This window comes from Eurypyga helias, unplaced genomic scaffold (genome assembly GCF_000690775.1).
Source record: "Eurypyga helias isolate BGI_N326 unplaced genomic scaffold, ASM69077v1 scaffold7932, whole genome shotgun sequence".
NCBI lineage: Eukaryota > Metazoa > Chordata > Aves > Eurypygiformes > Eurypygidae > Eurypyga > Eurypyga helias.
The window spans coordinates 124,336-150,683 of record NW_010237869.1 but is presented as its reverse complement, the minus strand read 5'-3'; the positions used below and the strand labels follow the sequence as shown (position 1 = coordinate 150,683).

Here is a 26,348-nt window from a genome sequence, read left to right as displayed (position 1 = left end):
ACATTTACTCCCACCCTTTCCAAAAATCCTTGGGGAAATATGCTTACACCATGGGTAATTGATTCAGGTTGATAGTTCATGCTGAGTAATTATGCTCAGTAAATGCCTGTGAATATAATTTTCTATCAACCCACAATTTATAATCAAGGATAATGTGTTCAGGTGCATGTACGGCGTGAGTGACATGTCAAATACTAGTATGTGGAAGTCAAGTGACAAATTATACTGGATGCTGTAGCTTGTTGACCTGCAATGTCTTGAGATCTCAGGTTTACCCTGGGAATTGATAAAGCAAAATAAGTGTCTAGAGATGAAGTAAATAAATGAAAACAGCAAATAATTCACAGCCATTTATGAAAATGAAACTAACACAACCAATTAACACTGACATTAAAGCCATGTTCAGACTGGAAAAATAGGTGTCTCTTAGAAGTGGGTTATTGTCTGTCCTAGACCAAGTGCATCCTAAACAATATCTGTCTTGTTCAGGCACACTGTAAAACATGAAGTTGTTTTTCTAGTTTAGATATGTCTGTAGATCCACACATACAAGCAACAGGAAAGCAGCTATGAAACTTCCCAATAATTTACAGGTTATTAGACTCTGTGGCACCACAGGGAAAAAATTTTCTTTCTAGTTAGCCAGAATCCAGTTTGGAAACTACAGGCACTTACCCATGAATAAGTATATTTCTCAGCAGTGTGGGCCAAAACTTATCCTCAAGACAAACACTCATTTCCTAGCCTGCCTTGGGAGTGTATCCTGAAGGATGCAGGCTCACCCTTCTGTAAAGCTGTCAGCAGAGAGATAGATCACAGGAGTTGCTGTGAAACATTCTCTTCATGTATTCTTCAGTTGAAAGTTTCAAGGTGATCTTTTGGGTCAAGTACAATCCTTTGAGAAGGGAGAAGGACAATCCTTTCATATCCAGAGTTAGAACTGCTTTACTGGAAACATATTCTCAACCACCACCATCTCCACTAAGACCCTGGACCTCAGGGCAGGATGAATTTACAGAGGAGTTGATGAGAAGAGGCCTGTTAACAGAGAGCAGATCACAGCTTTGCTAACAGACTGAGAATTTAAAGATAATTATAACCCGGTGCCTGTGAAATGCCTGCTGCCCTAGCAGTGATGGTGATGCACGTCTGCAACTCCGTGGCAGTGAACCTGTGTGCCAGATTGCCACAACAAAGCAACACTGGACAAAAGGGCAGTCAACCATCACCGAAATGTGGCTATTCAATCCCATCTCATTTCTCCTCTTTGCTTTTCATGCCTCTCCCCTGGTGCTGAGGAGAGGATCCTGCTTCAGAGGTGAGTGAAGAAAATACTAGCTGTGACAACCTATTTGAGTAGCTGCATCAGTTTCCTTAATGTGGCATCCCTAATTGAAACTGCAGCTCCATAGGGGCCATAGAGCCAATAATTTAAGAATTAAAGTATGTGGAAAGGCAGTCTAGCTCTGTCTGATTATTGGGATCTGATGATAAAAATTCTCAGACTGGAATAAGCATCTGGGAGGAGGCTGGTTCAGTCCTACCGTTCTCCTATTCTCACAGCAACAGGCTTCCAGGAATCAGAACCTGTAAGTTTCCAGGGAGCAACTGCAGCCTGTACTGACCTCTCTACTGGCTCATCTTTCTCCACCTATTCCTCATATAGGATTTCTCTGCTACAGCCCGAAACTTAGATTCACAAGACGTCTACTCAACACCACAGCTCTTTCATTTCCTGAAGGATGGATGCCCTGCCAAAGGAGACCTCGCTGGTTCTTCAGTTGTGATCGCACAGAGAAATTCACAGTCTTTAGTTAATCACCATGCCTCCCTACACAAAGCATGGGGAAGGTAGGTGCCTAACATGGGGTCCCATGGGAACCACTGCATTGAACACTGGGCCATCTAGGCTAGTCACTACGTGCACCCACACCAGGAGTATGTGTTGTGCCCCAGGTGGGATGGGGCAAAACTATCTCCAGCTGGGTTTGGCAACCCTGAGGTCTTCCCAGGGCTGTGTGCCTGACGTCCCCTGAAACACAGCAAGGCATAGCCTACGTCTCTTACTACTCTAAAACTGCTTTCCTCTCCCTATTTCTAAAAAGGAGAGAGATATATATACACACATGTACTTGCATATACATACAAACTTATATGTACATTTTACTGTGCAACCCTTGTGCTATTAGGAAGATGAAGACTTTGTAAGCAGGGAGAAAGCAAGAAGGCACATACCCTGCCATTCCATCTAACACAGTTCCCACCTCTCATAGTGTCCCATTTCAGACACTAGTGGACACTTTCAAAGAACAAGCCTAATGGAGTCAAATGTCTGCTGTGACATATCCTCCTCTCTTCTGACATTTCCAAACTTCCCAGACCAATGAGTTCATCAGGGGTCTTATGGACCTTGATGGCACTTTCTCCATGAATTTCACTAATCCTTTCTGAATCTTTTCATATGCTTAGCATCCAGAGCAGCACTAGGCCATGTGCTGTATTGCACCAAAAGGCATGGTTTGTTTTCTTTTAAACCTGCAACTTGATAACTTTGTAACCTTGAGTTACCAGAAAGACTGAATCATAATCATTCAATTACTGGCATGCAGTGCTGATAATCATTGCTTAGTCATCTTAATAAATTTCATAACATATTATTATTTATCCTGGTTTTGTCTTTTCAGTTGCCCCTTCTCTGAGTTTAAAGTAGGGCAAGTCTATGAAATCCTCCAACATGACCTATGCCACACCTCTGGTCAATCTTGTTTTTCTTTTTTAGTAACCTTTTGCAGTTCTCTGTATCCTTTTTGAGATAAGGAAGCAGAACTGTATGCAGAGTGGAAGATGCAGATATATGTATATGAACATATAACTATATATGAACAAAGATATTCTAATGTTCATTTCTCTGTAGTTTTCTTTGCAATTTTGAGCATATTAACACCTTTCAGTTGTCCACTAAAGATTGTGCTATCAGCAGACTTTTCAAAATCTCTCTTCTTCATAACTGAAGATAATTTAGAGTCCATTATCCTAAAGGTAAAGTTCAGATTCTTTTCTTCCTAATATATTTGCATTTAGCAGTACTGAATTTCAGCTGCCAGTTTTTTATTACTGTATAGCTTGGAACCATGACTATCATTATTTACTGCAGCTCTTTGCAGTCAGGGTTAGTTTTGACTGCTTTGGTACCAGAAGTGGACTTCGTCACTTAACCATTTGCCTCCCTTTCCAAGTCATTTATGCGTATATTGAACAGAAGCACAAAGTATCATAATGACTGGCATTAATCATGTTACATCATTACTGGGTTGTTTCTGCATTGTTTCAGGAACTGGCCCCAAAATGCTTTCCTAAAACAGGATGAGGACTTCGGTCTCCATGACTCATTTTTAATTTATGGACACTTGTAACAACTGAGAATTTATGCTAGTTTAGGACATGAAACTAAACAGGAGCCTGTAGTGATAGGACAAGGGGTAATGGGTACAAATTGAAAACAGAGAGGTTTAGATTAGATATCAGGAAGAAATTCTTCACAGAGAGGGTGGTGAGGCACTGGAACAGGTTGCCCAGAGATGTTGTGGATGCCCCATCCCTGGCTGTCTTCAAGGCCAGGCTGGATGAGGCTTTGAGCAACCTGGTCTAGTGGAAGGTGTCCCTGCCCATGGCAGGGGGGTTGGAACTAGGTGATCTTTAAGGTCCCTTCCACCCCTAACCATTCTATGATTCTATGAAGAGAGCTCAAGAGAAGCCATGAAGGTAATCCCCTATGGTCACTGAACAGTCATAACCTGTTATGCAGCAGCCTTCATTTATCACAGGTATGATTTGTCCCATGTAACCTATTTAAAAAAAAAAAACAAACCAAACTTACATGGTGCTCAGAATCCTACAGTTCTGGTTTGTGTCCAAATTCTGAGATGTGAAAATCAAGATTTTCCTTTTTTCTCCCTATAAATTGACTTTTGATTAGGTTTATGAGGTGTATTTGTGGTTAGCTTTCTGTAAATGGAAAAGAATTGCTGGCATGCAGTGCTGAGGATCTGCATCTGTTACCCTGATCCTTCCAAGGCCATGTTTCAGCACAGAGGATATTCTGATATATGCATCCCCAAACAAACTTTCATTCCCAAAGTTGGGTGTCCATTTGGTGAAGTGTAGCCACTGCAGTGATATGGTTCCTTGCTTGGTAAAACTTTGGCCATTTTTCCTGGAAGTCTTTGAAAATAAGGTTCCAGATACTCAGGCTTTTTTTTTTTTCCCCCCCCTCCATGAACCTGTGAAGTAAACTTATTATTGAAATAATAGCTTTTGTTTTCCTCAAAAAAAAAGTGAATTTCAGGATATGCCTCCAGAAAAATAGCCAGCTTGGACCTGGCATGCTCCAGTCTTTGGGCAGCTTGACCCACTAAGAAGAGGGTCACATTTGGTCTGGTAATTCTAAGCCAGTAATAATGAGCAGGAATCAAAGGCATAAGTGAAAGGGCTTGTGTGACCAAGTAGTAGTTATTAGTGCCCCCAAACAAGCTAGGTTCGATTATGTTCAGAAAGGCATCTTTCTAATTAGGTGAGATTGCAGGAGTCATCTTCAAAAGCAGACATATCCATTAAAAAAGGCACATGAAAGAGGTGTGTGAAGAGCAGTACAACTGCGTGACATGCTCAGAAAGAGATGTATTTAAACTGAATTAAGGTCAGCAGAAGTGGCAAGAAAAGAAAAGTTGTGCTGTAGCCTCATCTAAAAAGCATTCAGATATTATGGGGATTATGATAATATAAATATCTCCAGAGACACTAAGTGACATAAAATACCTATTAAGAAAAGTACATTCAATGAGGTATACTGCAAATCATTATGAATATGCAATTCCAATCAGACTGAAATGCAAGAGAGCACTTGGGACTCTGGATTTGAATTTGAAAAGACAATTGAAGTGAAAGAAAAGCAACTACAAAGAAGGAGATAATAAATTTGATCTTATATAATATGCAGAGAATATTAAGCAAGCTTTTCACCTATGATATGGACAAAATCAGATAACATGATTTTAAGCATCTTAATAATGCTTAATATACATTCCCTCGACTTTTGCTCTTTATTCCAGGAACAGAGAGCTGTCTGTTCAGCTAGAGCTCTTCAGTACCTTTTAGGAAATAACTAGGTATGTGGAACTAGGAACTGGGCAGCATCCACCTGACTGCTTTAATTTGTGGCAGCACTTTTTAATGTGGTTGCATTCAACAAATACAGAGAAGAGAAATAAGGGACACCAGTAGCTCCAGTACCTGAAAGGGGCCTACAAGGAAGCTGGGGGGGACTTTTTACAAGGGCCTGTAGTAACAGGACAAGGGGTAATGGGTTTAAATTGAAAGCGGGAAGGTTTAGATTAGGTATCAGGAAGAAATTCTTCACAGAGAGGGTGGGGAGGCACTGGAACAGGTTGCCCAGAGAAGCTGTGGATGCCCCATCCCTGGAAGTGTTCAAGGCCAGGCTGGATGAGGCTTTGAGCAACCTGGTCTAGTGGAAGGTGTCCCTGCCCATGGCAGGGGGGCTGGAACTAGATGGTGGTTAAGGTCTCTTCCAACCTAAACCATTCTACGATTCTTAAGAAAGGAGCAAACCTGTTCAGATCAATAGCAACTAAACAGCTGCCACTGTTATATTACAGCAATACTATTGCAGGATAATTGCAGGATATTTGTATTAAGTAAAAACCCCTCCAACTTCAAAATCATTGGTAAGTTTTTTTAAATTTTCCACTACAATTATTAAAAATATCCATATTTTGTTCACCTCTCCATTCCATTTATTAAGTTAGCTCTGCAGAATTCTAATCCATTTTCACATACACTGTATATATGAAATACATATTCTGCTCAGCAAAATGTGGCTATATGATTTTGTTTTCAGTAGCAGGATGATAATTTTGATGACAAGTTTGTGAAGTGTCTACCAAGGATTATTCTGCCTGAGAAGTCAATATTTCCTGTGTTTTCTCCTCTTCGTTGACTCACCTCTTTAATCTTTTAAACATCTTTCAGGGAGAGGAAGAAGCTCAGGAACCATAAAAGGTGGTAAATGTGATTCCACTAGAAGTAAATATTGAATCTTATTTCTTCATGTTTGACTCTTTCAGGTTTTGGACTTTCATAAAAAGATGTAGATATACGTGAAGATTTGTTTAGTGATAAAGGCACAAAAATGGCAAAATCATCTGTGCTCAGTTTTTTAATAAAACTAGGAAGAAACAGTGTGACTTTATCTTTTCAATCATTCTTTCATTCTAAAAGAAATTGAAAACATAACCTAGAGCTTCTAAATAAGATCAACGTCTCAAAAAACTGCTGCAAAGTCTATAGAAATACACATTCAGATACTGAAGAACATTTGGTGCTTCATTTCTAGACATAATAAAGCATCTATCCATAGAAATAGAATTAAAACAGAAAAAAAAAAGACTTTGGCAAAAGGAGTCAAACAAGTCTGAAATCAACTTAAGATCATATTTTCCAGCTAAGAGGCAGTACTTGGACCATTTTTAGTTCACAGTTTATTTCGTTTACTTGTTCAAAACTAAGTAAGAGATTTTACTGACACTATTAAGAAGAACAGAAAACACTTCTTGCACCACATTCAGACTTGGACTATAAAAGGATTTTCTTATTTTCCTTTACTTTTGATCAGGACAGTGTGTATCCCTCTCTTAAGGGTACCATAAGATAATGTTGATGTGGACAGATGACCTACAACTGTGTCATGTCAAAAGGCACACATGCATTTTAATTTGTAACTCACATCCACTGAAATATTGATGTAAATAAGAACAAAGGCTTCCTTCTAGTGACACTTCCTCACTCTGGTATCTGAAGTACTGAAAATATCAACTCAAGATCTACTTACAGTGTAAGGGATTTCATTCTGGATGCTTCACGTTGAACTGCACAAATGAAGGTACAAAGCTACCGCTACAGAACAACTTAACCATTTTACATGGAGTAGAAAGTTTTTTCAACCCACGAATGTTGCACACCCCTAAAGTGGCTCCTGGTCTGCTGTTCCATTATTTGGAGTTGTATATGAGTGTCCCAAAAGGAAATTAGATTGGGCGTGGAGGATGAACATGACCTAGCTTAATTATTCCTTTTATTAGAAGAAATGGTGTATCATAGGAATGACTGTTGGCTTAGATCACAGAAAGACTTGTAATATTCAGTGTCTATTTTGTGGACATAAAAGCAGTATTCCCTTCAGATTTCACAGATTTCCCAGACTGTTTTATAGGATTAACAGTAATGAGAACATGCCTAGCTAAACTGAAGCACAGAACTACACCTGGACTTCTGTAACTGCCATTTTTAGTACACAGGACAGTCTTTTGCATTAATACAAATTGTAGGAAAATGCAAAAGGGTTTTATCTTCTGCAAATGTCTTTGATAGAGTTGTTTTCTGGATTTTTATACAGAGAAACTGGGAATAGATGGTCTTCCCTCCATTCCTCCTCATCTCCCCAGTGAATTCCAAATAATATCATCAGAAGATGCTGTGTGATCCAGAGTATGTAAGTAAAAATACAAAAATCTAACTTTTGTAACCCACTGCTGGTAGTCATTGACTAACACACTTCTTTGTACTGTACAGGAAGCCGTGCACAGTTAAATCCAATATATAAAGAACCGCTAATGTTACAGCTCCAAGTTCTCCTTTCCTAATTCCTATTTTAAGAAAACACATTTATTTCATTTCTTTCTAATTCTTCAAATCTTTCATCCTATCTCATAACTGTTCAAACCATAGATATCACCTTCATAGTTATAGTTCAACCAAATTAATTGCATTCAAGGACAATGTAAGACTTACTGAGAAGGAATATTGCCTGAATGCTGCTGGTAAAGCCATCTGGAAGTCTTTTTAACTAAGCCTACTCTTTTGAAAGCTTGGCTTACCTAAAATAGACTGTCTTCCTCATGCACTCATCATTCCTATAAATACCAGTTTCCAATTACTTAACTGCAGAAAGCAATAGAAAAGTGAAAATGTGCATTCTGTCTTTGCTGTCATTAACTTACACTAGTTAAGTTACTTCATTCAGCCCCTTGAATTATTGTTTAATTCTTTTCAGGCTAGTAAGTCTTTTCTCTACACCCCCACCCTCCTCCCTTTAATTGCAATCTCAGGGTTCCTGATAGACTCTCAAGTTTCTTGGACAGAGAATAAACATGGCATCTTTCAAGATCTGCAGTATTTGTTGCAAGATGAAAGATACATAATGAAAAAGAGACACTGACTGGAAGTGTCAACAAGACATTCAATGAAAACAAATTCTGCTTTTCATAGCAGTTATTTTAAAAGTATTGGACTGCAAGATGTTGTGGAACTGGGATGGTTGGTACCATGCTCTACCTACACATTGCTATGTCAGTTTATGCTGTTCAATGACAAATGTGACAATTTTCCTAGAATCCTTTTAATTGGGAATTCTCATCTTTTCTGTTGAAAGATGGGCTAAATATATTGATTTACACTTACTTAGGAATTATGTAGTGTTCTGTTCCACTGAAGTACACTGAGCAGAAGGCTTAAATCACAATAAAATGTAGCTTTTCTTAGCTGAATATAATGAATATCTAAGGAAGTATGCAGATATTTTTCAAACAGCTAGATTACCTAAGCTATTATGGCTATGTAGAGGAACATGAGGGAATATCAAAACATCTGGCTGTATTAATCTGTGACTGATTTAAAACCCTGCTTGGGATTGACACCTCACCTAATGATACAATCACAAATTATTGGATATTGTGTTCGTAGGAACAGTTCATGTCCTTCAGCATCTGCAGCTGTTGCTAAGAACTTGATTGGCCATGTGGCTTTAGAAATCCATGTAAGTACCTCAACCTGTATACCCTTGAGGGCATAGGAACCCACCATGGATTACTCTGACATATTACTGTGTAGCCTCTTCTCTCTAGTATGATGACATTTGTGTCTGTCATTGCTCTTCTTTTGTTCCCATTAACTTGAATTCACTTTGCACTTCAAAAACTTGACCTCTGCTTCCCCCTTAATTAACATTTTCATCTTTGAAAGTTATTACAGAAGTCTCTCCATGTCCTTCAGCTCTAATACAATTTAAACAAGAAATTATTGTGATCCGGCTTAAGACAAGGCAGGATCTGTTGTAGATCTATACTCTTCCTTCACGTCATCAAAGTCACTTAAGCAATGACAAAACATGTGTGGTTCTGAATGATGTGCATGTGTTTTATCTTTTGCTTCCATTTTACTTGTACTACATTTAAACTTCTCCTTGATGTGTCATCAACCTCTCAGTCTTTTGTAGTTTGTGTTGTTACCATGGTTGTACAATATGAAAAAAATGGGGAAAAAATTCCTATGCACTGCTAAAAAATATTTAAGAATAGCACAGTAAAATCATGTCAACATAAATTTTTCAAGGCTAGTGGACATACACAATGAAATTTTGAAAGCATTTTAAGAAAATCTGGTATGTTATCTGTCAAAAATTGCCATATATTTGGCTTCCTTGATACATGATTCTGAAGTCTGGGCGAGAAGTTCATATCTGGAAATGAACTAGTTGTATGAACAACTTCTTGGAAATACATTACATTGATTTATCAGTGCAATCTTTTCTAAGTTTGTTATTACAATCTTAATAATTTTGATTTTTGTGGATTAACGAAATTCCTAAAAAGTTCAAGCATTCCCCTGTTCACCAATACCAGAACTGATTCAGAAGTCCACCAAGACCCTTCTGAAAATCTTTCAGCTGACTTGGTCTGGCTTTTCTTGTTCACATAAACATATGGCTCTCCGGTGCTAGAGAGCATGCAAAATGGCATGAAGAATCTATTGGACCTTCCTTTTCTTTTTAAGTCCTTGCTGTATTTTCTGTAAGCAGTCATTATTGGGCATAGACATGTCCCACAGACTGTAACAGGAAAATGTGGTTATCCATGGCATAATTTCCTTCATGACATCATGTCAGCTGTGCAAAGTTGACAATTGCTTTCCCAGTTTTAATTGCAGAAGACAGTAATTGTAAGCACTAAGACATTCACAACTTTTAATTAATTTTCAGTATTTTAGAAGTCCATTAGAAAGGCTTGCAGATATAATTTGGTCAGATAAACCCACTGAATATACTTGAATGAAATTAAATAATTTGAACAAAGATGCAAATAACTCTGCTGTTATAAGCTATATCCAGAATACAAATGGTTCCAGAGTGGCTGCAACTCAAATGCAGTAAAGTAGGTGAAATGCAATCTACTAATTGGACCAGAAAGATTATTGACATCCTTGGGATCCAGACTTGTGTTGCCGTGCGTTCAGGGTGATACTTAGACTATGAAGCACGTCCTTCCTGTTTGATATGGTTTTAATATTTAGCTCTGTTGAAATAACTAATGTTGAAATGACCTGTTTTATGGTGGTGAAGTATGAATAGGGTTTCCAAGTCAGAACACTGCAGTGCATATCATTAAAATTTCATGAGTTATCACTTCCCTTGGTTTTGTTCAAGTTGTGAAAAAGCAACCCCTTGTATTGTATTCCTTGGCTTAATTGCTAACAGTTTCTCTGGAGAGTTCCAGTGACATTTACCTTCTCTCTCTAACATACTTTCACCACAAGCAGTTCTGCTTGCTTTCAGAGATGGAAGAACTATAAAACCATCACACCAGAGACTGTAAGAGGAAGAAATCAATGGAAATCCAGCCTTGTAGCCTCTGCTGCTATGATCATTAATCTCTTTTCCTTACACTGGGAGAAAAAAAAATCTGGTTCTCAAATCAATTTCAGTAACGCATGCTAAACAGGCACTAATAAATGCACTTACTTCTCTCTGTTGAATATGATGAATTCTTTCCTAACGGTTTCCAAGCACTGCTGCAGGTGTACGTTCTTTAAAAAACAGCATGAATAGGTTGATTAAAAGATGGAAAATCATAGACAAAAATCACAACAGAAATGATACTGAACAAAATGGCTTATAAATGAATACTATCAAAAGCCATTTTGAAGATTCTTCAAAAGTGGGCTGTGATAGTACAATCAATCCTTTCTTTTAGAAGTTCCCCAAAAGAATTCCTGAGGATTTTTATGTCTGATAGCTCTAAGAAGAATAGTTTGCACAAGCATCCGAAATCATTAGAATTAGCAACAGAACTTGTAAAACCCACTGAAATGCAAATTTAAGTCTGTAAACCAGTTATGTCTTACTCTTCTCGGAGGTTTATACAATGAGTCTTTCTACATGGGAGATGTTAGTCAAGACTGCAAGAGACAGCTTTAAAACATTTATAAATAACGAGTTTTTCACTACATACTTTTCATTTTTGGGGTACCAGCAGAGGATAAATACTATCCATGTGTGGGAAGAGTATTTGCCGACTGGCAACAATTTTTCATACTTTAAATGAGCATCTGTTAGAATCTTAAAATTAATTACATCTTAAACATGGTGTTACTATTTGACTGAAATAAATGGTTGCATTTTGTCTTCCTTTGGGGGTGGTTTATGCTATATTTGAAACAACAGACATAGAGGTGAAGTCTGTTTTCAGAGACGATAAAGCTGAATTTAACTGATTTTATCTATTAGATAATGTAAATGAAATGCCACTGACCACAGCCGCAGTCTCCAGCTTACCAGTGGGCAGGTTTCCTTGGCTCCATCTTTGGATTTGTTTTTGGCAAGTCGCTTTTTCTTTTTATGAAGAGGCTTGGACTCTAAAATCATTTCTTCAAGTTCAAAGGTAGGATCACAGTTCAGTCTTCCTTTCTGGTACAAAAGGATTCAAAGTTACTCTTTGAAGCACCATTGTGTTTTTAAGTGTCTCTGGCAAGTGTCGATAATATTAATAACAATACAGCTTCCTAATCACATCTGTAAAATGAAAACGGTCTTTTTAGGCCTAGAGTGATGCTTGAAGTTTAAATAAGGGAGTTAAGAAAAAAAAATATTACAAAGCAATAATAAAGAGTTAGATCCTCTACCTAGTTATATACAGATACACTCCTAGCATCACTGTAATTATGTTACCCCAATGAGAGATTAATCTCGCCCAAGGTCTTTATCAGATATTGGTTAATGGTGTAGAATATAAGTGGCAACTGTAATAATGCAGGAAGGATGGGGAGTACCTCTAAGACCGTACTTGTTAAAATCTGGTTTTCTGAAGAGATGCAGATGGATTCAGTTATGTAGCTCCTATCCGTTATAACGCAGGAAGAAGCAGGCCTTTTTTGGTTAACAGCATTTATATCAAGAAATGTTTCTATTCTGCTTTCTCTTAGCCATTACTTACATTACTTAAATATTCTGGATTCTCCATTTTTATGTTAATTTGTGGTGTTTGAACCAAATCTTAAGATTCTTTGTTGTATCAGGAAGTGCTTTTTTAAGTTGATTTTAAACACCATTTCTGTATGGCTGTTTCCTTCCTTGATTCTTTTCAGATTCTTCCTTAATTCTTTTCAGGTTCTTGATTCTTTCAGATCTTTTCAGCATAAAAAGTTTACAGGAGCATAGTTATGCCTTGAGGGGTTTTTGTTTGTTTGTTTGGGGTTTTTTTGGGTTTTTTGTTTGTTTGTTTGTTTTAATTCTAGTCATAAATGCAGTAAGGCCATCTCTTGGGATGAACTGTTCCCCTCCTATTTAAGGATAAGAGTTAGGATATGGCCAGAAAATCTACGATTCAGCTGAACCCAGTACACTTTTTGTAAGTCACTGCTTGGCATCCTAATTACTGGATCAGTGTTTTGATACTCCTGTAATCAGAATAACATGAGTTCCTTTCTTCTGCTCATTCTCAAAGAATTTGAAAAAAAATTGCAAACTATTTGAATTGTGTATTGGAAGATATTAACAGCAGACTCTTTTCCTTTGGGAATTCAGGGATTTTAATCACATCATTGTCACCATCGAGGTGGCTTAGTAGGGTGACACACATTGCATCACTTGGCTATACATTCCTGGAGCAAAGCTGGCTTGAGTGAGCAGAGTGAAGATAGAAGACATGGCCTTATGAATTCAAGCTTGAGTGGGAGGAAGGAGGAGATGCCTAAGGAAAGAAAATGCGGGGGCAGCAACAGGAGCAGAAAACAGACTTGTCATAGGCAGGTTGCAGGAGCCAGTTTTGCTGAAGCAGGTGGAAGTCCTCTCTCTTGACTTCAAGTCGTAAGACATGTACCTAGGCGTGGCTGGGCTTTGAATAGTCTGGGACTCTCCTGGATCCCCATTTATGTTGTACCTTTGAGTATGGGGAACTGAATCTCTCTTTTAAAACACAAAGCAGGGCTGTGAAGTTTCCCACATGCTGACAGTTATAGATTAAACTTTCAGCTAGGCATTGGAGGTCTAAATAGTTTTTTGTCTGAGAGTCTGCCCACACCTCGGATATCTCAGAGGGCAGCTCTATCTTGAAAAAAAAAAGAAAAGAGGAAAAATAGTCTCCATTCATCTTGTAGATTCATGCCACCTTGGAGAATGGAGTTCATTGTCTGCCAGGCCAGAGAGGAGCTTTGTCCTGCAGTGCTTTCCTTAGGCAGCAGGCTGGGAGAGTGTAGGGGAAGGGCCTGAGATGGCATAGCAGTTATTCCAGGTGCAGACATGTTGAGTATGAGTCCTGATCCTGGTTTGGTAGATATGATATTCACTTGTCAAGCTTTCAGCTTACACCACCATTGAGCTAAATTGTGAAAGGAAGGAATTTCACCCCTGCTTGCCCACCTACATCTTTCTTCTGTTGCTTCCAGGAAAGGCTCTGGTCAGGTCCCAAGTAGCACAGCAAATACTGCCAGCACTGTTTTAGCAACCCACCTGGCTGCCTTTGGGCCATTAGGCAATGCCCTCCCTCTGTCAGCTTCTTCAGGGCTGGATCCTGTCCCCATGAGATTTGACAAGATCTCTAATGTACCTCTGGATGAGGATAGGGTCTAGCTAGTCCCTCTTCATCTTTATTCACAGTTGCATAAAAAGATATAAACAATCCCTAGTATGCTACAAATGTATTGTTTGGAGAAGAATTATGGTGCAGTATGACTGAACATAGAGTCACAGAATCATAGAATTATTTAGGTTGGAAAAGACCTTTAAGATCACTGAGTCCTATCATAAACCTAACATTGCCAAGTCTACAAAGTGGAAAATCATGTCAACACCACAGTCATTGCTTTTTATTCATGGCCCTCAAATCCATTTAGGTTACAAATGATCAAGATGAAAATATCCAGAAAATACTAACAAAATGAGACCACAGTAAAAAAAGAAACCACCAGATTCCTGCACAGAATCTGAATGTTTTAGTGTAAGGAAGTGTCACAAAGGAAATAGGCCAGTTTTTTGAAACAGTATTTTTTTAAGTGAAAAAGGAACAGCACACCAGGATATTAAAAAGTCTCACAAATGTTATTTAGCTGCCTCACTTCCAGAGCAACAACAGTTGCCTTGGTATTCTTTGGCTGAGTTAACGCTGACAATCATTTGCCCTAAGAGCTGAAATGCAAAGTCTGGAAAATGCTTTTTTATTTGAAAGGGAACAAAAAGTGAATCAAGGTTGATTAGGTTTTTGTGTGATCTAATGAAATGGGCCAAGTTTTCCCTTAGCTATGAATGAGTAAATGAAACCAGAATCCAAAGTGAAGCTTCTGTGAGAAGCAGATCACTGAAGAGCAATAAATGCAAATGTAAACAAATAAAACAACAGTGATAATTAAAGCTGGAATTTGCAAACACAGTTCACCTGGAATATCAACTTACGTTAGGAACAAAGCCTGGGGTCACAGTTTTCTCTAGAACAGCATCCCAATTGACATCAGCTAGGTATGGAGAGCTTTGGATGTCTGCAAGGCTTGAAAGACGGCACTCTGGGTCCTTAGTGAGGAGCTGTGATCAAGCACAAGACATTTTCTGAGAAACTAGATGGCCATATAGAAGAGTAAACATATCACATCTAAATTGTATGATATAAGATATAGAGTGAGAAAATAGCTAGGAAATCCTCTAACAATTCCTAGAAGGCCCAATCTAAAAAAATGAAAGTAATAACTCATAGGAAATTAATATAATTTAATTGCCACCAGATGGCTGTTGCAGGCATGAAGTGTACAAATGTGTTAGTAACAAAAGTGTGTTTACAAATACACACGAGTCCAAGTGACATGAAACATCACAGTTCAATGCTACCCAACAATTTGTATTTTGTCTTTAATTTATTGGAATATATAGTTACACTGAACATCCTGGAAGCAATTAAAATTAACCACCTCATTGCTCCATGTATCAAAAATAGATTGCTCATTGCTGAAAAGGAAATTGATCTTCTATTGCTCTAGTCACACATTCATAATCATTTCCTGCTCAAATATCAGTACTGATGATCTGAAATACCTAAAAGAGACAGATGATCCTCACAGCATGGTCAGAAAAACTAAAACAAAACAAAACTAAACAAAAACTAAACAAAACCCTGGGATTTTAGGAAGAGAGCAATTTTAAGGGTCATGATGCATTCAGAGAGAACCCCAGCTTGGAGCTTGGTGGCATTTACAGCAAAATGGTCTGATTTTTGTTGTTGCAACCGTAGCGACATGGGACAGGCAGAGATACAGCCCTTTTCACTTCTAAGCTCTTCATCTGGAAACTGGCAGAAATTCAGGGGGCAGAGTGGTCCTTCCTTCCCTTTCCTACATGCACAACTAGGTCTTGAGATTATGGGAATTCCCACAGACTGTGAATTACTGATCGCAAAAGTTTTGCTTTCATTAGTCAATCAGTTTTAAAATAATAAAAGAAAAAAAGGTTAGATTTCTATCTATTTGAGGCCATTAGATGTCTAAGTCTAAGATTAAGAATAATCCAGCTTCTCAAGAGAGAATACTGCATTAGTAACATTCAAAAAAGTCTAGGAATAAGCACTCCTTTCTTGTCCTTCAAATTTCGACTACCTAATGTTTATATTTGCCTGATGCCTCTGCATTGTTGAAGTGGCTTCCTGAAGAGGAGACAAGAGAGTGACTGTACTTTCTTTACAGTACTGACCGTACTGCACTTTACACAGAAGGTGATTGTACTTTCTTACCTTTTTCAGTAGTGCTATCATGCCCTTACACCATGCAGATGAGTAGTGAACTCTTTCTATCTTGAACATGTTGAGTATCTCATCAATGGGGGTGCCTGAATGAATTTCATATGGCCTCTGGGATAAAGTTAAATCAATATCAAGTCAGCAAGGATGGATAGAAGAGTGTAGACAATTCGTATTTTCCTGAGCTCAGTATTGTTTATGCAGGAAATATCAAAACCACCAAAACATCTTATAACAATTTTGAGGCTAATCCTTCTTTACTTGTGTGCTTTTCTTTGGTCATAATGAGAGTGATTACTCATAGATGCATTTCCTCCGCAAATCTTTCTCTCATGAAAGGGAGTATCAGTTCAAATGAGATGGCTGAATAATTTTGTTCCTGGGGCATTCTATGTGGAATGTGAATTATTTACTATTTTTTACTTGTAGTACTAGAATGTACTAAGAATGCTTTGTGATCTAAACTGGCAAAATGGAAAAGTGGTGATTGAAGGGAGCTTTGCGATCCTCATTTTACTGAGTAGGAGATACAGAAATTAAAAAATGCTTACAAAAATCTGTGTAAGCACCATAGTGAAAAAGTAGATTCCAAATACCAATCCTTGTCCTTTGGCCTCTTTTAAATCTAAAATGAACTCACTACATGGACCTATGGATTATATGGAGCTGCTGTTCCGTGTTTGCAGTACCTCAATTCTTCTATAGGTAAAGGCAAGCTCCAGGCTTCACAGTGCTTTGTTCATGAAGACAGCTGTGATGTATCTTTTACTAAATGTAGCATTTGAAAATTGAAGTACCACATATAAATTTATGTTTTTATTAATTATTGTGTACGTATTTTTTAAAGACTTGTATTTGTGAATCAAGTTGTTAGAATGATACTCTATGTTGATGTGTTTTTTCAACAAGGACAGAGTATGTATTGCTTGTGAAATAAGTTGTACCCAGCAAGTGCCAAATATGTGATACCTGATATGAGATCCACAGCTAAATGCCATCATAGCAACAATGTGCAAATTGATGAATCATAATTCATACCCAACATAGAGTTGCCTTCTAATCTAATATCCTCAACAGCAAAGAGCAGGCACTCATTACCTTCACCAAGAACTGAATCACCCCTTGACTTTTGCTAGGCTGTAGTGGTACAAGATTATAATTTAAGAGTATTTATAGGTCTTAGTTACCTAATCTAATGGTGAATTAATCACTCTTCGTAAAGGCCTAGAAAATATTCTTATTTTGAGAAGATTCATGCACATGTTTAACTTGGAACACGTGTATGAAACCAAGTCCATTCCAAGGCATTGGGGTGTTCTAAAAATAAATCCAAGGATTGCTTAGATCATTTTTCTTTGATTACTATTCAGTTAGTCTGTTGTCATTTAGCTATATCATATCCATATGAATTCAACAGGACCTAAATGCATGCTGTGAATATACAATTTTGTTGAATCAGGTTCAAAATTGTCATTTGAAATAGTCCGTCATATGCTTTTCCCTACCTGTCGTAATGCTGCCATAAAGCAACTATTAAAAATGAAAGGTTAACGTATTGTCTGCTGTCTGTCAAAAAGTAAGCTACTGCTGATATAACAGGAGCTATATCTGCTGATATGATTTGATGTAATAATGTGATCAGTATGATGCCTGAGCCTGAATTTAATGCAATTGTTGGAAGAGGTGGCTTAGCTCTAAAAATAGCAACTTTAATGAATAATGATTCTTTGAAAGAAGTAAAATGTGAGAATAAATATAAGAAAGATTTTCTGTTAAGTATTTTTCTGCACATCTTTTTTTCTCACTGGAAAAATCTTTAAAAAAATTACATTATTTTAAATGTTATTAGCATTCTGCATTCCCACTTGATTTTCTTTTGAGATTTGCAGAGATTTTTACCATCTTTCTTAGTTAATTTGAACTATAAATACTCAAAGCAATGGTCATTATAAGCTTGGTCTTTTGAGATCCTTCACACCTATACATCCCATGTTTTTCAGCTATTCAATCCACTTGAGGATCGAATCCCTTCTGTTTCATTTTGTGAAAAAGGAAAAGGATTGTTCGCTTTTTTGGGGATGTTTTAGCAAAATTCATTGTAAACTGTTCAAATCACAGTGAAAGTCAGAGTCCAAGAATCCCACCTACTACCTTTTTCCTTCACCTTGTCTCTGTTGGGGACATGGTATACAGAGTTATAAATTTTAGCAATTATCTATAGTTCATGGAATTGGGGAAAAGATTAATGTTTGGTGCAAAGCTTTATAAATTTACTTCTTTTGGTTGTTAGGTCTTTTATCAACAACTGTCTAAGAAGAGAAATGTGCCTGCAACAGCGTAAGAAATGCTAGTGCTACTGTGGATGATCAAAAAAAGGGTCCAGACAGCTCTGTACCAGATGCAACCTACTCCTATAGCCACAGCCCTATTTCCGGCAAAGCGTTGTCTTGGCCACCTGGCAGTGGAGAGCAAGGCATGAGAACTGCTGCAATGCCTTGAGCACCCTGAGCCTCCCCAAAGGACGTTTCTGTCCCATTACAGTGGCAGCTGTGTCATACACTATACACAGCTCAGAGGTGGGAAGTGACCAAAATTTCTAATTTCTAATACTCCTGCCTTCCCCCCTGCACTTGCATGCACCATGCTCCACCTGCAGAAAGTCCTGTCTCCAGTGGCTCTACCCAGGGCAAGACCCTCCTCTTTCCCCAGAACTGCTGTAGCAGGAGCGAGTGGGCTGCACCCAGCACCCACCCATCTGCTCTGTGGCAATGGGACCTTCTTTTCACTGCAGCACAAAGTGCTGAGGGGGTGTGGAGGAGGAAGGGGCTGCCTGCCTGAAGGTTTACCTTGCAGCCTTGTAGGTGCAAGCTGCTGCTTTGCAGCCATCTGCAAGGGACTGCTGCAGCAGGTGGAGCTTTGGAGCTCGCGGTTGTTGCAGACAGCAACATGCCTGGGGTTAAGTACATTTCCTCAACCTGCCGCTACTTCTCTTGTCATCACTAGTGTCAGTTTAGGCCCTGTCTAGACTAGAAAAGTTTAGAAATACAATTCAGGAAAAAATACACCTTTTTGTAGTCCATACAAAGGTGTGGGCTGCCAAGCCACCCTCTGCCTTGCTCAGCGGGCAAGAGCTACTCTTCAGGAGAAAACAAGCAGCTGGCTTGGTTGGCTGGAGAATGGACAGATGGCAATGTTTTTATTTAAAAAAATTATTTGATTCAGTCTCAGCTTTGCTTTATCTTTAGTCAGATGGACTTATTCAAAGACGACTGTGCAGCCCTTGGCAAATGAATATCATTCTATATAATTTTTCATTTATTAAACTTATGTATCTTTTGTGATTTGTCTTGGGAGTTCAGCTTTCCTTACACAATCACTCATTGTGCTGTTTTCTTGGAGACACTCATTGGTGAAAGGGTTGATATAAAACCATCAGGATGTTCTCATAATTTATTGTATGTGCAAGTGGTGCTACCGTCCTTGACTACGGTTAAGAATGTACTATGCTTATCACTGCCAGACCTTTACTGTTCAGGTAAAAATTTTCCATCCTGGGAAGAATGTCAGCTTAAACACTCAGTAATTTCTGAGAATGATGGCAGAGAAAAGTTGCAAAGACTTTTTTTTTTTTTTCCTGAAATGGTTTTCAAGTCTACTGTGCTTTGAGAGCAGAGCTGAGATTTGGCACAGGAGAGATCTTTATATCAGGAGCATGACTTCTTCCATTTCTATGGAGTTACAAAATATTTTGGCCAAGCTTTAGGCCTTTGTAAAGTGTAGCTTCTGGATTGAATTAACAATGCGTAGACACTCTGAAATGTAGTTTTCCATCTTAAAATGGAAATAATAATTGTTCTTTATTTCTAGTCTCCTTTGTCACTCTGTATGTAACTCTAATATCTTTATGGGATGGATTGTCTCACATTAAGTGCCTAGCAGGACAGGGTAGTAGTACTGTGTTAGTGTCATATGATAACAAACACTCCTTCCTTGAAAACAGCATACTGCCAGGCAAAAAATCCTCTGTCCAAAATAGAAATTAAAAATAAAAACCCCAGACACTTTAGCTACATCATTATCCTGAAATAGTGTCTAAACTACTGATTTCCTTAGGGAATAGTAAATATTTAAGCAACCAAATTCAATCCTTTGAACCAAAATGGAAAAGACTGTTCCATTATCTCCTGTGATATTTGACTATGCTCAGGAAGATATTTCATTAAGCTTATTCATATAATTGATTAGATAAGTAACAAGTGCACTGGCAGATAAGCATTTTCTGTAGTTGGGCCAAACATCTTAGGATATTACATTAGCTTTTTTAAGGTATTAGCCAAGAGAGTTAAAGACATAAAAAAGCCTGAAGTAACTCAACTTCTATGAGGAAAAAAATACCATTGTTTCCAATTCAGCATTGTTGAGAAGTCATTGAAACATTAGGCTTTTCCTTAGCGCACACCAAAAATCTATGTCCATTTTAGGCAAACTTTCATAATGTAATAGAGAGTGGTGTGAAACTTTTCTGAGAGTGTTTCCAGCTGGGAAGGGGTCAGGACAGCATTCCTGACCTGAACTGCAGCCTTGCCCACACAAACTTTATCATAATGGTTGCACTCAGGGTTACCACAAACTCTGGGACTCCTGTCAGTCAGTGTGTTAAATAACAACAAAAGACATCATTCTTACCCAACCCCTCAGTAATTCATAAGCCGTAATTCCTAATGACCACCAGTCTACAGGGTATGAGTATCCTGGACCTCCATCCATAAAGGCTTGGAACACTTCTGGAGCTAAAACAATAAATCAAATCAAACAAAAAGCTTTATATTAAGGTTAGACTATGGATGTTAATGTCAGTATTTGAAAAATGGATAAGGATGCAATTAACTGGAATTAAATACATTTGTAAACACAGCATTTTTGGGATGTAGTTTCAGTGCCTTGGTTTTCTGTCCCTAAGCAACACTCTCTGACCAGGCGTTTTCAAAAGCCAATAATTTTATACATTAATTCCTACCTGGTCCATTCAAATTTTATGTTATGTGAATAAAAGTAAGTAATAGGAGGGGAATACCTGAACTGAAGTGTGACTTGGAATAGTTATAGAATCATAGAATGGTTTGGGTTGGAAGGGACCTTAAAGATCATCCAGTTCCAACCCTAGGGTAATGCAAACGTTTTATGGAACAAATATGCAAGCAAGGTGATTCTTTGTGATGGATGGAGGTGTTGAACATGGTAAATCTCATCCTTATTCTAGATTCAGATAGCATTAATCAGATAGTTTTTAAAGCTATTCAACCTGGGAAAATAATAATTAAATATAAATCCTGACAGTGATTGTATGCTATGAGAAACTCTGTCATGACTGGCAATAAACACACTGTCAACAAAATAATGAATTCCGTAAAAATAACTTTCCTGTAGTGAAAAATTTGATCTTTTCAAAAGAAGAATCCAGTTGGCTAATTCCAGCAAGAAAGACATACTAAATAATGCCACTGTAGTTTCTTCAGAAAAGAGAGGATATGAAATGAAATGAAAAGTCAGTCATGCTTTTCTAATTATTTCACAGCAGATTCTCAGTACACTTTGTGAAAACAACGCTTTCCCTGGGGATCTTCTAAACAACACTACCACCAACCGTAACATCATGCTAGATTGCAATTACCATGTGAGCCTCTCCTGGCCATGCTACCGAGTCTAATGTACCACATTACCACCTGATTTCCATTGCATCACTTTCTAATGGGCATACTGCAGTGAATAATGTAATCTGGTCACACTTCTGACTGGCAGTTTGAGATTGGACTATGTATGGCATTTAAAGAAGCACCTCTAATTAAAGGGACATCATTCCTTCCAGAGGATTTTTGCAGTCCTTTCAATCATTATGGATGGCAACCCCAGACCTGAGTTCAGAAAGTCTTGAGGAGCCAAATTTAATAAAGGATTTTGGCACCCATGAATTAGATGCAGCAAAGCCCTAAACTGTAGAATAAAAAGCAGTGAATGAATAAAAATGTTCCTATTGTCTCTGTCCAGCAGGACCATCTTTAAATAGTTTTAAAATTTGGTAGGAGAACCACAGGCACCTAAATAAACATTTTTTGCCAGAATGTGGGTGTTTGGCGATTGACCAGGTTGGAGAATGACCTCTGGCACAGGTAAGCTTGTGCTGTGATCCAGTATGTCATGAATCAACAATGCCATAGAAGTCAGTGCACTGAGTTAGCTCTGTCTTACCTCCAGATAATATACCTTTACTTGGCATGCTATATCTGCAGATGTACTTAGATCTTGTTTGCCTGCTGATGGAAATCTGTGTAGGCACAAATTACATGTGTGGGGTCTATCACATAGACAGATACTAAGAGGGTAGGAAGGATTTTTTGCGTTACTTTAGTGGATCAATGCACCCAAATTGCACATCATGCACCAAAGCATTGTTTAGAATATCACCATAAGCACCTTGTACTGAAGGATTGCTTTATTTAGCTGCATTTGTTATGGTTTTTGCTCACTGTGAAAAGGTCTGCCTAGATGATGTATAATATCTCATTACCAAAAATAGCCTTTGTGGACTTCTTTACTGAGCTGTATAGGTATAATATTGGTTTCACTCTTTCTATCTTTAACATTTTAATAATGTGACAGATCACCCTCTGATTTCTGTGAGGTAGAGATGAAAGCATTCTGTCGATGCAACCCACAATGTTGCCAGAATGGTGCAGTTGGTTTGCTAATTCAGTGACTGAGTTATCCACTTTTACTTTATTTTCTTGGTCTAAAAACTTCAAGGTCGATTCATCCCACATTAAGTAGATCAGCAGAAAACAATTTCTGCTTTTGCTCACTGGCCCTGGTGTTTTGAAGCTCTGTTTCCTCACCTTAAGCTGTTGACGGCATCCTTAAAAATGGGGAGTTTAGGCTCTTGATTTTTAAGGCAGATAACCCCTTTTCCCCTGCTGTTTCAGTATTGTTTGCAGTTCAGCTGGACTGCCTCCCTGTATTCAGTCAGCTCTAGTGTAGCAGTTTTAAGCACCCGCTTCTCAAGATGTGGAGGGACTGACAGAAGCTGCAATATGATTTACAGTATCCTACATACAAGTTTGTTCTCAGGGTGACATCTCAACCCTACTGAAGACTAAAGATCTTCCCCTAATTTAGCAAGGCTGTTAAATACCAATCTTGTGCTAAGATTTTGGTTAATGTGTTTAAAAGCCTTTTTGAGCTGAGACATTAGGAAGGGCAACAACTCTTCTGTGTACCCTTTCAGCACATACCCTCTCATCATAACAGATTTAGGATGAGAAGAATACTTACATCTTTTACCCCAGTGGATCTACCAAAATGCAAGGATTCTGCCTGCAAAAGCTCGTTCATGTGAACAAAAGTGAGAGTGCATGTAAGAACAAAAATTTCAGGTCTTTTTCCTCAAACAGTTTCTACTGAACTGAATTTTACTGAATTTTCCTTTTCAGGAAAACATGTGGTTTTAGTACTGGGTCTGGTCCTGCAGATTCTTTTGGCTGGGGGCTGAGTTACTGCATGAAGGCAGTAGAAGTTTGCATGGTGGAACCACAGCTTTTAAACAGCGACGCAAGCTAAATCAAGTTAATAGCAAGGCTGGCAGCAGCAAGAGTGAATTCAAAGACAAGTGATAAAGTGTTGTAATCGTTATGCCTTACAAGTCTCCATAGCTCCCCATGAACACACATCTTGGACACAAGGAGAACGGCTTTACTAGAGCTGCCCCAAAGAGTGCCTTTAGAAGCAGTAACCTGGTCCAGCCTCACCGCTCACCTGATTTGAGCTGGAAGTTGGGCTAAAGACTCGTGAGGTCCCTGCCAGCATGAATCAGCCTATGATCATGTGCTGCTAATGAAGCTCAAGCAACCACCTTCTCACAGCCCATCTGAGCGGGGTGATGAAGGGGTCTAAGGGCGTTGTCTCAATGGGACCTTTACAACCCCTACCTCTCAGCAGTCATCATGAACTGCATGGGCTCTTCACCCGCACCCAGACACCTCAAAAACCTGCCACTCACAGTACTGTGGACTTCTGAAAGTCTGTCTCTCAGAAGCAATGCATTTTTTGGGTCTGGTAGATTACTCTTCACGTGTGGCAGAAGTGTGATCCACCACCTTCCACACAAGGCTTTGGTACTGACAACAACAGAGCATTTTAAAATTAATGCCATTGGAGCTGAGACAGGGCAAACAATAAAATCTTGTGTCTTGTATGGTAATGAGTAAATGCACATATCTAACTTCAGCAACTTGCCAAGCTAAAAATCCTCCAATTGTTTTTCTGTATTTTTCTCTTAATAACATACTTTCATGCCTTCACTGTTTATCTGCTTTGCTTTCTTGAAAAATGACATAAAGTGAACCTAACTTTGTGCTGCATTGTGTGCCTCAGTGCATTCCTTGGCTGCCCCCAATACATATTTTCTGTTATTTTTTTTTTCCAAATAATAAATTAAATAAATCCTCTACAGAGCTCTCTCTTTTGATGCTTTCACACTCTATCTTTCTAGTAATACCATATCATTGTAGGTTGTCTCTGTACCAAGGGGAAGATTCCAAGGAAGTAAATAAATGACTATTTTGCTTTAAAGTAAAAGCATACTGGAGAACAGCTAATAAAAAATTGAACATGAAAGAAAATCTAGTGGGTCTGCATCCATCTCAGAAGCAGTGGCTTCCTTGGATATCCATATTCCTTTTCTATATGTTTAGCCATACTCCAAATAACTTTGTGAAATATAGAGTAATGCCTGACAAATCAATTCATATATACAACGACCCACTGCAATTGTCACAGCAAGCAGATGATCTACATTGTAAATGATGAGGAGGATGCATCTCATGTTCTATGCATATCTCCCTAAAGACATGTAAAAAAAAAAAAGTACAAAACTGAAATTTTACTTAACTGGTTGGTAATTTTGTACCCTATTTGTGGAAGATTATCAGTATCTAACAATATGATTCATGAGCCTGAAATAAATGAGAATAGAGTGTAAGTGCAAACAATACTGAATCCTATTTTCACCATTTCTTCCTAATGAAAAAAAAAAATCACCAAGATTTTGTACATAGGATAAAATACCTTTAATTAGGGTTTCTAAAAATCTGCCTAGTATTTGTAGGTATCACTTAACTCCATAGTTAAACGGTAAGTGCTCCAGGTCTCTGAAATTCGGGCCATTTTAATTTGGTGTCCAATGGTAAATTTGAAAAGGCTGTCCATGATAAAATAGTCAATTTGAGGTCTATCATTTGAAATGGTTGGCACAAAGAATAGCTATTATTATTTTTGATGGAGCATACTGGTTTAATCATAAAGATAATTCATCAGACTAAATCATAAAAGGAAGATCATGGAGTGGCTCTGATACGAATCCTAAATAGCACAATGTGGCATTTCTTTTCTGATGAACTGATTTAACTTTCAGTTTCTTAGCAAGAAGCTAATCAAAGAGCACCTGGTGTACTTGCTTACCACTACCCAGGAGACTGCCAAGTGTTGATTAAGAAGCTAACAGTGCTATTACTTACTTTGAAGAACCTCCAACTTCAACAGGCTGCTTTGTAACTTTGCAAAATTGGTGAGAGGGAAAGTGCAGCGAGATGAACACATTAGACACTTCTTCAAGTGGCCTTTACTACATAATAACAAATCAGTGTATCTAAGCAATAACTTACAAGTGAGTCTTGCAAGATTGATTAGCTACAAGGAGCTGATTGTACATGCATAGTTAAATGTTGCCATTGGTAACTGGTCATTAATTCCTACAAAACACCCTGTGCCAATGTTATTAATATGAAAAACTGAAAATAAAAAATAAAGCCATAGTGGTTTGGCCTCTATTTTTTTGAATGATCAAGTTCAGACAGCACTTCCAAAACATTAGTCAAGAATGAAACCCCTGACATTAGTCAACCACTTGGCTAGCTAGAGCTCTTTGTAGTCAATTTGCAGCTCAGCAGAGGCCCTACATGTCAGTAAGAGGAATCAGGGGTTTGTGGTGTATGGCAGGGGTTGCAAAGTAATACCCTCTGCCAGTCATGTAGCAAAACACACCTCAGTGGCACAGGTTTTATTGTAACGCCTGAGATTTCACAGATAAGAAAATAGATTCCAGTGTCATTAACTGAGGTTTGCCATGACACCAGGCTCCAGGTATCATTCTCCTTTTTCATATTAGTCCCTGATCTTAAA

At 38.3% G+C, this 26,348-nt stretch overlaps 1 protein-coding gene across 1 annotated transcript in view; it reads right to left on the bottom strand.

Moving 5' to 3' along the window:
* Positions 1-10,863: 10,863 nt before the first annotated feature.
* The window catches only part of STK32B (serine/threonine kinase 32B), a 113,193-nt gene continuing 97,708 nt past the window's right edge, over positions 10,864-26,348 (bottom strand). The window contains exons 7-11 of the mRNA XM_010147634.1: positions 20,805-20,908; positions 16,113-16,229; positions 14,792-14,917; positions 11,681-11,812; positions 10,864-10,932 (exon numbers count right to left, since the gene is read on the bottom strand). Of these exons, the coding sequence (XP_010145936.1) occupies positions 10,864-10,932; positions 11,681-11,812; positions 14,792-14,917; positions 16,113-16,229; positions 20,805-20,908 (548 nt within the window). The remainder of the gene's footprint in view (positions 10,933-11,680; positions 11,813-14,791; positions 14,918-16,112; positions 16,230-20,804; positions 20,909-26,348) is intronic.